A 15950-nucleotide genomic window follows, 5' to 3' on the forward strand; every position below is an offset into this window, starting at 1 on the left:
CACCTATAAGAGTTTCTGAGTCAAGGAGGAATTAAGTCAATGATCAGTTGGTTAAATGACGAATAGCAGAGTACTGGACAGGCCTATCAGTTTCAAAACTTTGTGGTTTCGATTAGCTATTGTAAATAAGTTGGTCCGCATTTAATGTTACAAGTTTAAGACACGTTTCTCTTTCTTTTATCAGCATAAACATAAACTACATATGAAGATAAGGTTTTAGACCCAACATTAAAAAATATATACTAGTTGATTTGATTTCTTTATCCAAAATAGAATTATATTCCTTTCCAAAGCATTTCCTTACATAGGTGTGTGTACATATATGTTTATATATATAAATACAATTACATCTAGTCAAAGCTATGGTTTCTCCATTAGTCAGGATGGATGTGAGAGCTGGAATACAAGGAAACTGAGCACTGAGGAAATGATGCTTTTGAACTATGGTGTTGGAGAAGAATCTTGAGTGTCCATGGACTGCAAGGAAATCGAACTGGTCAATACTAAATGAAATAAACCCTGAATATTCATTGAAAGGACTGATACCAAAACTGAGGCTCCAATAATTTTTCCACCTGATGCAAAGAACTAACTCATTGGAAAAGACCCTGATGCTGGGAAAGATGAATGGCAGGAGGAGAAGAAGATGGCAGAGGATGAGACGGTTGGATGGCATCACCAACTCGATGTAAATGAGTTTGAGCAAAATGCAGGAGATGGTGGAGGACAGGGGAGACTGATTTGCTACAGTTAATGGGGTCTCGAAGAGTTGGATATGACTGAGTGACTGAACTTAATTGAAGGTATGGATATGTGTTATGTACATAACATAATGATTATACGATCATTATACATAGGTCACATTGTCTAATAATGCTATTTTAGCTTCAGATATCATTATAGATAAAAAATATTGACAAATAATGCTATTTTGGTTTCAGATGTACAACATAATTATTTGATATATATTGCAAAATGATCACCACAAGAAGTCTGGTGAACATCTGTCACTAGAAATAGTTACAATTTTCTTCTTGTGATGAGAACATCTAAGATCTCTTAGCAGTGTTAATTAGGCAATAAGTATATTCCAGTTTTGACTTAGTGCAGTTAAATGAGACAAAAGGCTTTGAGTCTTAGAATCAAAGAATCATGTTGAAACAGTTGAGTTGAATCAAACTCTCTGTGCCAACTCATATAGAACTTTCTTGAAAAATCCATCCCTGATTAGGGCCGCTTGGCTCCCATTACACGGTATGGTGTACAGGCATAGATCGGTGTTAAAGGCTTCAGCTATCTTTTCCACTTGGCCATGAAATTCTTTGTCGACATCTTTCAGTGCTTCATCCATCTCGTTTCTTCACTATCCAAACAGGTTTTGATTACAGCAGAAGACGTCTAAGTAGCTACACTCACAGTTGCTGCCCACTGGGCACTTTGGAAAGAGGCTGGAAGGAGTCCTTCCAGTATTAGAGTTTTACTTTCAGGGGATTAGACACCTTTTCAGTTTGAAGAGTCCATCAGTACAAATATATCTCAGGAGTGAACACTGTTTAATTATTTATTTGATCAGTGATTAACTGACCGTCTGCTAATAATAAGGCAATGAAGGGTTAGTAAACAAGGGAGGATTCAGGCAAAAGGAATGAGGAACACTTGGAGAAAGTGGACACATGATTAAGGAGACCATTACCTCTATTTTGGTTAGGTTTTAGGTTTTGTTTAGGCTGGCTCTGTAAAGGTATGGGTTGTTTCCATTTTATTTCCATCTATGATCTATACTTTACAATGTATGTCTTATTTAAGTGTTGAAAGTGACTATAGACTTACTGCTTGTTATCACTGGGTAGTCGTGCTTTGCTTCTGGTATTTCAGAGTGTCTAGCAGAGGCTCCGTAGAGTACTTATTTCTGTCATTTGCTGCAGAACCTTAACATTTTTTGGTGATTTCTGGTACTAAGTTGATGAAATACAGGAAAATAGAGCTCAGATGCTTTTGGATAAAACCTAAATTTATCTTCTCCCTTCTCTCTGATGTTTCATTGGTTGACTCAACTAGTCCCATATTGTTGGATGCCTTTTCTGACTCTTATGTCTGCCTCATTCCTTGCATGTGGTCAAGGTCTATTTCATTTCCTGTATCTCTCACATCCTTTGTGTCTTTTCACTTGGCAGAGCCCTCTTTGATTTTTAGAGTCACAATATTCCCAGCTCTTTCTGATCTCTTTCTTATCTCTACGAGTCCCAACAGCCACAACTCCTCAATGCACATTGAAGTTTCTCTTCTCTAATCTGGACATCCTGCTCTCTTGGACTAAATGTTCTTGGTTTCCTGTTGTCTTGTAGAATAAAGACATACTCTCCAAATTGGCATATATGATTCTCTCAAAGGAGGGTTTGATTGATTGCTTTGGGGCAGAGTATTCTGTCATGTTCTAAAAGGTTGGGTCATCCCAAGTAGAGACAGGGGCAAGGCTCAGGTAAGAATAATTCTGACTATGAGGGAAGTGGTTGGTTTTGCTGGACATTGTTCCTGTATGTGGGTGAAAGGTGTCTTTGCCTAAAAGAAGATAATTTGGCTGGATTCTGTACTGAAGAGTTGCCAGGCTCTGTTCATCTCAAGAACTATGGTTCAGTAACAACAAAAGAATACTCCTAATATAAAAGACAATTTAAGAAAAAGAGGAGAGAAGAGAAAATGGAAATGAAAGGGAATATGAGATATTTGCTCTTAAAATATTGAATATATATATATATATATATATATATATATATATATATGTATTTGGGTCCTTAAAAATGCAGTGTTCTAGCATCTTTCATCCTTCACTACCTAAGTCCTTGACTCATTTTTCTTTTGCTGCTCTTCCTTCCTTCTCTCTTTCTCTTCCTTCCCTCTTATTCATCCTCCTTTTCCATCTACCTTTTGATTTCCCATTTTCTGTTTACTAGGAATTCCCAGAAAATCCCTAAAGATGCTGCATAATCAGCACAGCAGCATCACTGACTTTTTAGGAGAGCCAGTCAAGACAACCTCATCCCTGGTTGTCTGGAGGCTGTTGAACAAGCTGAGCAACACTAATCCAGTCACACTGCTCCAGTCTCAGTAGAGACTCAGTCTATCGGGAGGATTTTAAAATTCAGGGACCTTCTAGGGCAAATGTGTAAGGCCAAATAATTACTGACAAGGATAGTTACTCTAAAAGGAAGAGATAAGTGTGTTTTGAATCCAGCTTTCTGATCTACTCAGTGTCTATGTGAGCAGTTGGACATTTGTCTAGAGGCCCCAGGCAGGGGACAGATACACACCAGTGTTTCTGCCATTCAATCGTACAGAATGTTTATGATACATGGGTTTTCTATGGGTCAGCTAGTAGGCATATGACTGTGGGCTACTTAATGTTCTCCAGATGGTACTGCAGGTTGAGGGAAACAGAGAGGCTTTGGTGATGACTGCAGGTGGTGAGCTGTGGATACCAGAACAATTCCCCTGATTAAAAAGGAAACTATGACATTGGGGATCCCCAGCTTACGAATATCCTGGAAAACCACAAGGATCCCCCACAAGAGAAACACTTGTCAGTCAGGGGGAATTTCAGATCAGTCCATCTGGACCAAGAGAAGGCTACAACAGCACCATGTAAGTCAGTGATGTCAGAACTTTCCCATCTGTTACCATCTACCCTGTTCCAACATGACCAAAGGGATTGAAGATCCAGAGAGTGAGAGAGAAGGAACCTTGCAGAAATGGACATATTGATGCTTCCTGGTGAGTCCCCGGGGCCTCAGCTGGGGAGAGGGAAACGTTGAATAGGCTGAATATGAAATGGAGTTGACAGCTGTCTGACCTGGCCTTGTGAAACCCAGAGTGACAGAATGTATGGAATGGTTGCAAGGTGATGCAGAAAATGAGGATGCAGTGGAGTGTGGGTGAAGACAGCTACTGGAGGAGGCTGGAGGCAGTTCATATTTGTATCTACTATGGTCTCAACCTTGGTGTCCCCCAGAAATGTCATATGATGAAATCCTGATTCCCATTGTTATGGTATCCAAAGGGGGTGCCTTTGTGAGGTGATGGAGTTATAAGGATGGAGCCTCCTCAATGAGATGAGTGCTTTTATATATAAGAGACACACAGATCTCCCAAGCTCTTTAACCTGTGTGAGGATACAATAAGGAGTGTGTGATCAGAAAGGACCCTGCATGACCACGCTGTGGAAATCCATTTCCATTGTTTATAAGTCTGTGATATTTTGTTATAGCAACCCAGAAGGTCTAAGACAGCATCCTAACAATCTTCACACAGTTCAGTAAACCTCATGCTATTTGTAAAAAGGTTTGAAGCACTGATACTGTCTGGTGTAACACTGTGACAGTGGACTGACAGTTCGCGGCTGGCTTTCATAAAGGATCCTAAGGATTCAGTCTTCTTGGTAGCATGGCCAAAACCATGAACAATTGTCTAATACTTTGATTCTCATAACTTGACCCAGAATAATTTTCTGTAATTCTTACATAATCTCTTACTGGTCTTATTTGTAATGCCAGCTTCTGCTATTTGTGATTAATTTTAATAGGAGCTTCATTCTCTCAATTGTAGGGGTGGATTTTCTTTTGCTTTTTTATTAAATGAAAATAAGAAATGTTAACAAATTACCCTCTTAGATTTTGACATCTCTACAGAGTCTATGTTTACTTTTTTAGGAGGCGACCCATTTCACAGAGCATGCATGAAAAGCTGTATATTTCAAAGAAGCCTGCTATGGGATAGATCCTTAGCACCATCTCAGAGCTGGATGGGATGGATGTGGATTTAGCACTCGTCACTGATTCGGCATGCCAAGATCTTGGTGTACATATCAATTTTACGTGTATCCCTGTTCAGGCACTTGAACAGGTTATAAAATGCAGAATGACGTACATCTTCATCGTCGGACAGCAGGAATGGAATTGCTGACCAGTACAAGCGTTCCTCCTCCAACTTCCGTCTGAGTGGAAGAATAATCTGAATACCCAAAAGATAAATGACTTCTTGTGAGTTTTATTAGTACTTCCTTATCTTTGTCCTTTGTAATTATATAATTAATATTTGGGAATCACATACAAATGTAAAACTCTCTAGATATGGATTTTCGGCCAGCCTATGAAAAAACTATTAGGAATCTATAATGTAGAAACATAACTCAAGTTTAGATTTAACTTTCTCTTTTCTTCCTTCCCACTCTCATCCTTTGATTTGAGCAGAACAGAGAAAGAAGACAAATGGAACTTCAATAGCATATATCCTGGGATACATTGAGGAAAATGCTGATCTTGGAAATTCTGCTATCTAGTTCTCTTACTCTTAAAAACATTTCAACCACCTTGCCCGGGAAGAGGCAAGCTTTTGGTGGAATTGTGTGCAATGCAGGGAAGGCTGCACATGTCAAAAAATGCACTGAAATTCTGATTCTTTTACAGTAGATTCTATCAAATGAAAAACTAGGTTCCTGCTTTATGTAGTAGGAATCTAGTATATAGAAGTCATGAATCTTTTTCTTAAAAAAGGATATTTCAAAACACATTGTGCATTACAGACATCAACTCTTTCTTTCATGAACAATGCAAGAAAGCCCTAGGCAGGATGCTCACCTGGCTGAATCTTCTCTCTAAGATTGATTGAAGTTTGAATGATTTTCTACGACTCTCTAAGGCACTTGATATGATAGTAACTGTGAGGTTTTCCTCAATCCGCGGGTCATAGGCTAGATCAAACACAGGAGCATTCCAGAGGTACTGTATCATGAGTATCCACTTAGTAAGGTCTTCATTCTAAGCAAACATAATAAACAGTCTCATTAAAATAATGGTAATACAGTGGTTTTGGTAACAGGTGATCTTTGTTCAGAGCTGCTGACCTAAAAGACTTAGATTATTCCTATGTGTATGCAGAGATTTTTGAAGGTAGTAAAAGTTGCAAAATTATAAAAGGTAAGCTCTTAGTTCACACTTCACTGAATTATTAAAAATCTGGGTTATTTTAGGAATTAATTCTTCTGATGAGTTCCAATTAATAACATGAATTTTCTTATTTCCTCTGAAATTCTACCACCCACTCAGTGAGTTCTTTTATGTTTGTCTATTTGTGTGAGAGAAATCTAAGTATATTATGACAAGTCAGTATGTGCCTGCAGTACCTGACCCAGGAAAGAGGCATTCTACCTGTGTCCACATCATTGTCACCCAGTGATTCTTTTGTATTAATGAATCAGATGAGTCATTTGTATTGATTTTCAATTGGTAATTTGTTTTATGATATTACAACCAAGAGACAATGAAGAAGACATGACATTCCTAAACAGGCTTTCTTTCCTCAGTTGATCCCAACACCAGCCCCCATGCTGGTATCAGAAGAGTCTGTCTTGTTGACATGTGTCCGGGCAGAAAATGGTACAGCGTTGTCTTTAGTAACAGCATCAGTGTGATGCACAAAGGAGGGTTTTCACCCCTAGTTCACTACTACTAGCAGAATTGAGCATGGAAATCCTGGGGGCTGAAGATCTCTAGAAAATATACTTGATTTCTTTACAGTCATGAACTGTCTTAGTGGTAAAGAACAGAGCACTGAGTAGGATTAAATATAGTAATGCACATAAAGTGCTTAGTAAAATGCATGGCATTGTAGTAACTCTCAAATAAACTTTAAATTCAAGTTTACTGAAAAATCCCTCCTCCTCCACCTTTTTGACCTTTTCCTTTACTTGATCATTCTCATTATTAATGAACTTAACAGTGGAAAAAAATTCTGGTTCATTAAGAAAGCTGTAGAGAGAAAAAAATAGAATTTTAAGGGGGGATGCATGTGAAAATATTTTAAACTATGTTAGAATGAAGGATAAAGCAGGAAATCAGAAAGGAGAGATTATAACAGTGAAAATTTGGAGCTGCCATTAATCATTGAGGCTTGATATGTAAACTGTGTTGTCCTCAGAACAGAGCCAATTGTTGCGGCCATGAGAAGCAAAGCAATGTGATATAGGCCATTGTGGGGGAACCTTAAAATTAAAAATAAAAGATGACAGAGGAGTCGTTGAGAATGATCAATGAGGAGGTGTCAGAGAAGTAGAAGCAGAATCAGAAGAACCTTTAAATGCAGACACGCTGGCTCCAGTGGTGCAGTATAGGACTCCCACGTACTAGTCACTAGTAACAATGAGTACTCAAAACTGGAGTGTGTTTCCTACATATTCATGAATTTTGTAATCTTATATTTTACACATGGAAGTTCCCATTCATTTCCTGTTTTTGTACAGAATAATAGCTGCAAGCCTGTATCTAATGCATTGCTTGAACTAAATGTGTCTGCATTGACAATTTATAGGTCTGTTATTTGTTTTGCTACTACAGATCAATAGTCATCCCTTGTTTTCACTCATGCTTCATCAACTGCATAAAATAATTCCTCTTCTGATGCTTACATTTCCTCCAAAATTTTCTGCATATAAAGTTACCATTACCTCTAATAATCCAAAGCCTGGTAAGCTAAATACTGTCTCATTTGATCCGGTGAAAAACCCAGTTGAAAGACTCACGTTCATCAGTTGGGCTTTTTCTATTTCTTCAGGAGCCTGGAGGGGATTGGTGTGGCAGTCATTGGTGGTATTCATATACTCCGGTTTACTCTGGGAATACCTTTCAATCTGAAAGTGATCAGGCAATTAGTTGTGGTTGCTGGGCACTCAATAGATGAGCCAATTACCAGAACATTAACGTTTGATAGATGTGTAATTTTTTAATGGGGGGGGGGCATCACAAAATTTGAAAGTCATTCTTTTCCTACTTTTTCGGTATATTGTCTCTATAAAAATGATTTTACATCTAACATTTCTAAGTTCAAACATATCCCTTCTCTCTTTTATCACTATCTTTTTTTTTTTTTTTTTTTTGGTATTTGAACCAAATACTTTTGTTCTTTTGAACCAATACTTAATTCTTCTTCTTCTTCTTTTTTTTTTTTTTACTTAGTTCTTTTCTACCAATACTTGGTGCTTCCCAGGTGACAGTAGGGGTAAAGAACATTCCTGCCAATGCAGGAGATACAAGAAGTCTCAGGTTTGATCCCTAAGTGAGGAGCATCCCTTGAAAGAGGGTACAGCAACACACTCCTGGACTCTTGCCTGGCGAATCCTACAGACAGAGGAGCCTCTTGGGCTACAGTCAGCAGGGTGGCAAAGAGTTGGAACAATGGATGTGACTTAGAATGCATGCATGCACCTATATTTAACCATTTAAAATCTTGTTTACTATGGGTTAGAGCCAGTATATTCCCTTATAAGGAGTAATAGAGTAATGACTCTGACTTATCTCTGAACCCGCTCACTAAAAAGCTTAGTGTTCATCCCAGGTGCAGAATACAATGCTGTTTATGGTGACAAAGTTGTACATCAGAAAAACATGGCATAAAGTTATAGGAAATACTAAGCAATGGACAGAGAAAAATAAGAGGAGATAAATCTAACTAACATTTTGATAGAGAAAATCAAATCTTTAGCGGAACTTATGAACATTTGAAGAGATTACTTGGAAGAGTTGGACAAAAATGGACAGTCAAAAATGGAGGATGAAACAAAAACTAGTGAGTACAAAGAACTATGTGAATTTAATAGAAATCTTTAGCACCGCCTTTTATTAGCTGTCTGCTCTACTGTGTGCTGCTTGATTGACCTAGAAGAATTAACACACCACTTTCAAATACCTTCATCAGAAAGAGAATAATTGCTTCCAATTGTAAACTCTACTTCTATTGTAGCTCGAAACCTATTCACTGCAAATCTTAAAACAATAATTTGTAGCATTACGAACACTACCAGTATTCATTTTTGTGACCAGGATTCAGCTTTGTTTAACATGTTCCATCCACCCAGTTCACTGCAGAGCAGTTCTCATTTATTGGCTATTTACTCTGAGCCTGGAGAAGAAATCCCAGAGAGACACTGAAGGACCAGAAATTCAACATGCTTCCTTTTCCCCATTCCCACCTAAAACTTCTTTCTGTCAGGTAGTATTATGGACTGAATGTGTGTTCTTCAAATTCATGTGTTGTTTCCCGAACCGCCAAAGTACTGTGTTTGAAAAGGGTTCTGACTTTTTGGCATGCCATGGTCTATAGCCCACCAGACTCCTCTGTCCGTGGGATTTCTCAGGCAAGAATGGGAGTGGCTTGCCATTCCCTTCTCCAGGGAATCTTCCAGACCCAGGGATAGAACCCAGGTCTCTCCCATTGGGAAGAGATTCTTTACCATCTGAGCTACCAGCAAAGCCCATTAAGGTTAAATGAGCTCTTAGGGAGCAACACTCATCCAATAGGTTTAGTGTCTCCATGAAGCGAAACACCAGAGAATTTTCTCTTCTGTCTCTGTGACTGTGTGTCCTTTCCTCTGTCTGTCTGCCCCACTCCCCACCCTGTGTGAGGATGCACGGAGAAGCCATCCTGGGAAGAAAGAGTTCTTACCAGAACCTCACCTTGATGGTGCCCTGTTTGGGACTTATAGCCCCCAGAGCTGTGAGGAAATAAATTTCTGGTGTTTATTCCACTGAGTCTATTGTATTCTTTTATGGCATTCCTAGCTGACAAATACAAAATCACTTATTTTGGAAATTAAAAAAAGAAAGTGAATGAAAGGAAATTGAAAACGTTAATGCACTTCTTAGGAATCTTTGAGATTTCACAATACTGATCCTACCTTCGATTTCCACACCTCATGAGCTGACGGCGTCTTTAACCTAGAGAATGTTATTTGAAGTTTGGCTGATGCAGCCCTCTTGTTGAAAGGATACTTTGGCCCAATCACTTACACGAAGGTCCCTTCTGGGAGCCTGGCAGGCTACAGTCCATGGGGTCCCAGGAGTCGGACATGACTGAGCAAATAAACCACCACCACCACAGTACTTACAACCTCATTGAACATTATTGTGGAAAGGTTATGCATGTCGTGGGACAGGATGGAGGCACGGCTAAACGTTTCTCTAAGGGACTTCAGGCGGACGCCAAACAGATATCGACCACAGAGCCAGCAAAATTCGCCTTGGCACAGGAGCAGATGTGACATGACCAGCAGCAGGAGCAGGCAGGATCCTGCTAAAATAAAACATGAGCCATTCTGAGATAATCTAGTCACCTGAGGTTATGAAATCCATCCTGTGGAGGGAAGCCTTCTCTTTCCCTGTTACTCTGAGCAGGAGATGGTGCTCTAGTAGCTGGGGTGGGGAAGAAGGAGCGCCTTCTGTGTGAATTTAGATGGATGATGACATTTGCACAGATAGATAGTTGGAGAAGTAGGTTACTCCCTGCATTTTTGTATTGCTCCCTGAAGTGCTTCTGTGCTCTGCAAACATTTGGAACTTAATTGTGAGCTAGAGTATTTAGGCCCTTCTTTTAAGACAGTTTAATGTTGGGACTCTGCAGACTCTGAGCAGAGAGGCCCTCTAGGAGTTTCTAATTTTTTCAGTCTACACTGACTAGTGCTTGAATTTTAGACATGGAAATGACAAGAAGTGTACAGTTGATCTGTGTGGTTTACCATCATGCTGGGGTAAGAGTAAACACATGACTGACTGATCGCTACTATTGAGTACAGAGAGAATACTAAGAGAAAAAGAATACTGTACCTTGGATCTGCTAACTCACCTTCCTAACCACATGTATGTCTTTGATACTTTCCCAAAAGCTTTAAAACATCTTAAAATTTGTGTTTCACAGTAACCCTGTGAGATGGCGTTCATCCTCCCTATGATCATCAAGTTATGTTAATGAAGATGCAATGCCTTCGAGAGGGCACATAATTATCCCCAGGTTCCATTATTAGCACATGGAGGTGACTGGGCACCAATACAGTCATCTGTTCACTTCCTGATGCCACATCACACATGCCCGTGGGCTCTCGGTCTGCATGTGTGTAACCAGGACCACATCAGGAGCTGTGATGACTCAGCTTAAAGTGAAAAATATTTTGTCTTTGACTGCAGAACAGCAGTGATCCTAGAACATTGGTTTTATCCACTTGTTCTATTCTGTCTATAAAACACTTACTATTAACGTCTTTGACAATTAGCAGTGTGGGGGCCTGGTTCTCCGGGCTAGAAGTTCTTCTAGGGAACTTGACAGGTCTTCTACTTTTTTTTTTTTTTTTCAGTCATACTACTTTTATGCATCCTTAATCTTCTCATTATGCTTGTTTCTTCGAGACAATGGCAGGTAAATCTCCAGATGGTCATCCAAGAATCTTACCTGCTCAGCACCCAGGACCCCGTCACTGGTTCTGCGGACATGCCTGGCCTTTCCTAACTGTGACGTTTCAGGGAGAAAATCCATCTGTCTGGTCAAGAGCACATCCTGACAACCCATGGGGCTTAGGTTTTGAACCATCTCCCAGAATTCCCTCTTTGATAGTAAAACTAGACCTTCACGCTTCCATGATGTATTGTAATATTTCAGAAATGATTCCTGGCCCTACCTTTGACCAATGGAAGCATAAAATCATAGACTCTTGCAAGCGTGATTTTAATATTACTTTTCCTGTCCATCCTTTGTAAGTAAGCAGAATTTAAGACTGATTTGAGCAAGAATTGAGTTTGGACATGAGAACTGATAAAATAGGGATTTTATCCTCTTGAATGAGATATCAACATGATTCTTTCTACAATTTACCAGAAGAGTGGTAATTTAATGAAGGATAAGATAGGTTTTCTCTGCTCTTAAAGGGACATGGTATCTAAGAATAAAATGGTTATTTAAAATTAAGTGATGAAAATCAAAGAAGTGATTCTTAAAAGGAAGACATATAAGTTGAAGAAATTTGGGACTATCTCTCTCATCAACTAAAGAGCTTATTGTGACAGCCAAGGAGAATAATAGCTTGTATAACATAGACCTTTTTTGGGCATATATTTCTGTGCATGTATACATGTGTTATGAATAAATATATGTTTAATTCCTACATGGAACTTTGGACCTTATAAAATTTAATTTATAAGGGGTGGTAAATATAGCAGAATATCCTAATTCCTAGTGTAATTGATCATTTGTTGGTAATGACTAACTATATGATTTGTTTTTCTGTTAAAGTTTTACTTGCATGTTTGTTTTGGTAGCACATATGTTAGAAAATTGGAATAATACTGACAAGATTAGCATGGCCCCCTGCCCAAGGATGACACACACATTTGTGAAGCTTTCCATATTTTTCTCTAACAGCTTTGAGGAGTATGATGGGAAGGAAGGGGATAATAGGTTCAAGAGCGAGGGGACATAGATATCCCTATGGCTGATTCCTGTTGATGTTTGGCCAAAAGCACTACTGTATTGTAAAGCAAATAACTTTCAATTAAAGATCAATAAATTTAATTATTAAAGCTGTTATTGGGGATCATATAACAGGTTAAGATATCCATTGTATGACTAAAGAGGATCTGACTGGAAACTGAAGGTGTCAATTATCATTGGTAGTGATTCATTAACTTTACAGTTGAATGAGAAAAGTAAACTAACAAACACTATTGTCTGTGACTCAGTGTCACAGCAAGCTATAATCCTTGTCTTCGTACGCTTTTAGGTGGTATAGTGCCCAAACTTTGAAACTGAGGCCGTTCCCAGAAGTGCACAGTCATGAGTTCTGTTCAGGTTTTTCTTCCTGATGCTGGAGGCTTCCGTTTGCTGGTCCACTAGCCTCGAAGCTTTCTCTTCTGAGCTTTCTCTGGTTCTATCATGTGCACAAGTCTTTGTATTTTGGTTGTCTAATTTGATTCTCTTATTCTTTGATCAGACTACCAAGTCTCTTTATGAAATATTTTTCAGACCCTTTTGTGCTTTGATTTTTCTGATGTTCATTAGTGTATTTGCTTCTTTATCAGTTGTTTTATTTGCTATTATCTTCTCCCATTCTTACCAAAAGACACAGACTGAATGATTGGATACAAAATCAAGACCCATATATATGATGTCTACAAGAGACCCACTTCAGTCCTAGAAACACATAGAGACTGAAAGTGAGAGGATGGAAATAGATATTCCATACAAATGGAAATCAAAGAAAGCCAGATTGGCATTTCTCGTATCAGAAAAAATAGACCTTAAGATAAAAGCTATTATAAGAGATAAAGAAGACACTACCTAATGATCAAGGGTCAGTCCAAGAAAAAGACAAAACAATTTTAAACATTTATGTAGCCAACATAAGAGCACCTCAATACATAAGGTAAACACTAACTGACACAAAAGGGGAAATTGACAGTAACACAGTAATAGTAGGGCATGTCAACACCGAACCTGTACCAGTGGGCAGATAAACAAAACAGAAAATTAATAAGGAAACATATCTTACAAGGAAATATTAGAGCAAACAGACCTAATTGATATTTAGCACATTCCAACAAATGCAGAATACACTTTCTTCTCAAGTGCACATGGAACATTTTCCACATCGTGGGTCACAAATTAAACCTCAGTAAATTTAAAAAAATTGAAATTATATCAAGCATTTTCTCTGACCTCAACACTATGAGACTAGATATAGATTATAGAAAAAAAAAACTTTAAAGAACAGAAACAGATGGAGATTCAACAACACATTTCTAAATAATAAAGAGGTTACTAAAGAAATAAGGCAATCAAAACATTCCTAGAGACAAAGAACAATGAAAACATGATGATCTAAACCTATAGGATGCATCGAAAGGAGTTCTAAGAGGGAAGGTTATAGTAATACAAATCCTACCTGAAGAAACACATTGAACAGACAACCTAACTTTATATACTTTTAGCTCTTTATAAATTTCTCTTATCAATGTCTTAAAGGTTTTGTATAAAATCTTTCAACACCTTGCTTAAGTTTATTTCTAAGTGTTTTATCTTTTTGTAATGCAATAGTAAATGGGCTTTTTAATTTATTCAAACTTCTGATAGTTTGTTGTTGATATATAGTTAGGAAACAGAGTTGCATATATTGGAATATAGTAAACATAATGTATGCTACATCTTTAAGAATAGACATTTTCCCACAAATAAGACATATAGATGGTCAAGAGGTATATGACAAGATGCTCAGCATCGCTAATAATCAAATGAAATGCAGATCAAAAGCACAAGAGATATCACCTTGTTCCTGTTTGAATGGCAGGTACCAAAAATGTAAGAAATGACAAATCTTGTTGAGGATGTGGAGAAAAAGGAGTGCTTATGCACTGCTGGTAGGGATGCATACCGGTGCAACTCTCATGGAAAAATACTGTGGAGGTTCCTCAAGAAATTTCAAAGAGAACTTTATGTGATCCATTATCCCACTTCTGGATATATAGTCAAAGGAAATGAAATCATTTTCTCAAACAGCGATCTGTATTCCCATGTTCATTGCAGCATCATTCACAGTAGCCTTGTAATAGGAACAACCTGAGTACCTTTCAACAGGAGAATGGATTAAAACAACGCGATGTGACATATATAGGTAAATATTATTTAGGCATTAGAAAAAGAAAGAAATACTTTTATTTATGGCAACATGGATGAAACTGGAGGGCATAACACTTGGTAAATTAAGTCACACAAAGAAAAATACAATAAGATTTCAATTATAAGGAATCTCAAAAAAATAATCTCTGAGAGAGTGGATATCATCAAGTGGTATACCGACTCAGTGGACATGCGTTTGAGTAAGCTCCGGGTGTCAGGGATGAACAGGGAAGCCTGTGTTGCTCCAGTCCATGGGGTCGCAAATAGTCGGACCCGACTAAATGACTGACCCTTCTGAAGAGAGTGGAACTTACCTGTGTTCTCCTCAAAAAGCAAAAGTTAAACATGTGTGGTGATGGTATTGTTACTTAATAGAATAGAATGTTACTTAATAGAAAGGGAAACTCGTTTCTAATACATGCACAAATGGGGGTGGACAAGATGACAGAGGGGTAGGTGTGAGTGGGGTACACCTCTCTCCACCAACGCATCAAGGACGTCTAAAAACACAGCAGTTCTCACAGAAGACCAGGTGAATACTGGCAGAACTCCCTGACTACTGAGGAGGAATATCCGGATTCATACAGAACTTGGTAGGACAAAAGAAAGAAGGGACAAGGAGGAAGAGGAAAGGAGTAGGAGAGCAAGTGGGACCAGCCTGCACCTGGGGCTGAGGGAGCTGAAGCGCAGGGGAGAGATCCCCACGTCCATGGGCGTCCACTGGAATAAGGAGCCATTTGAAGCTGCTGGGGAGTGAAGTAACTAATCTGTGACCGTCTGAACAGATGAGAACCACATAGACAAGCCATGCTGCTGCCTTTCATACCTCGGACGGGGTTGTAAGTCCACTGGTGACCACGGAAGCTGGGGGCTGGAGCCATGGGGACTGCAGAATGATCCCTGGGTGAGAAGTCCTGTTGACCGTGGGGAGTCAGCCGGACAGGATGGATGGAGGAAACCTGCTGCAACGAATGCTTTTTAAGGAAAACCAGGAGACCATAAAAGCAGGGTTCAACTGCCTGTGGAGTAGAGCTATCTCTTTCTCCATGGTTGTACCTTTAGGTTGAGCAATAGAGAAAGACTTCAGTGAGGGTGGTCCTTGAGGGCCTGATGCACTAAGCAATGGAGAATTTTGAATGTCTATATACACTACCCTACCCTATTCTCTGTCTAAATTGTGGGATTTAGCATCTTAATATTTTTAAGAACTGAAATTTCTTCTGGTAGAGTTTCTGGTTTACAAATTAAGCTAATTCCTCACATCTGACTCATTCTTGGTGTTTCAAGAAACCTTGAGAAACTTCCTTCCTCTCAAGGCATTCCTGCCCTTTACTTTACTAACATTGCTGACTTCCCACACTTTCTCTTCTTGCCTACTATATTCTATGTCTTTCTCTATTCACTATAATTTTAGTAGTATGTGTCCCTATATTGCTAATAATATTTATAATAAAGTATTAACCCGATGC

General features: G+C 38.8%; 1 protein-coding gene and 1 non-coding gene across 2 annotated transcripts; one reads left to right on the forward strand and one right to left on the reverse strand.

The window, feature by feature from the left end:
* Window positions 1–4812: 4812 nt before the first annotated feature.
* LOC136151563 (chorionic somatomammotropin hormone 2-like) lies at window positions 4813–15362 on the reverse strand. Its single transcript, XM_065912804.1, has 5 exons — window positions 15308–15362; window positions 9932–10113; window positions 7571–7678; window positions 5631–5810; window positions 4813–5004 (listed from the first exon to the last, which is right to left on the reverse strand). Exons 1-5 carry the CDS (start codon window positions 15360–15362, stop codon window positions 4813–4815), a joined length of 717 nt encoding a protein of 238 aa, XP_065768876.1.
* Window positions 12113–12222, forward strand: LOC136151992 (U6 spliceosomal RNA). The gene has a single exon (XR_010660154.1). It is a non-coding gene; the product is annotated as a U6 spliceosomal RNA (small nuclear RNA).
* Window positions 15363–15950: the final 588 nt, after the last annotated feature.

The sequence above is a fragment of the Muntiacus reevesi genome, chromosome 20 (assembly GCF_963930625.1).
Source record: "Muntiacus reevesi chromosome 20, mMunRee1.1, whole genome shotgun sequence".
Classification (NCBI taxonomy): Eukaryota; Metazoa; Chordata; class Mammalia; order Artiodactyla; family Cervidae; genus Muntiacus; species Muntiacus reevesi.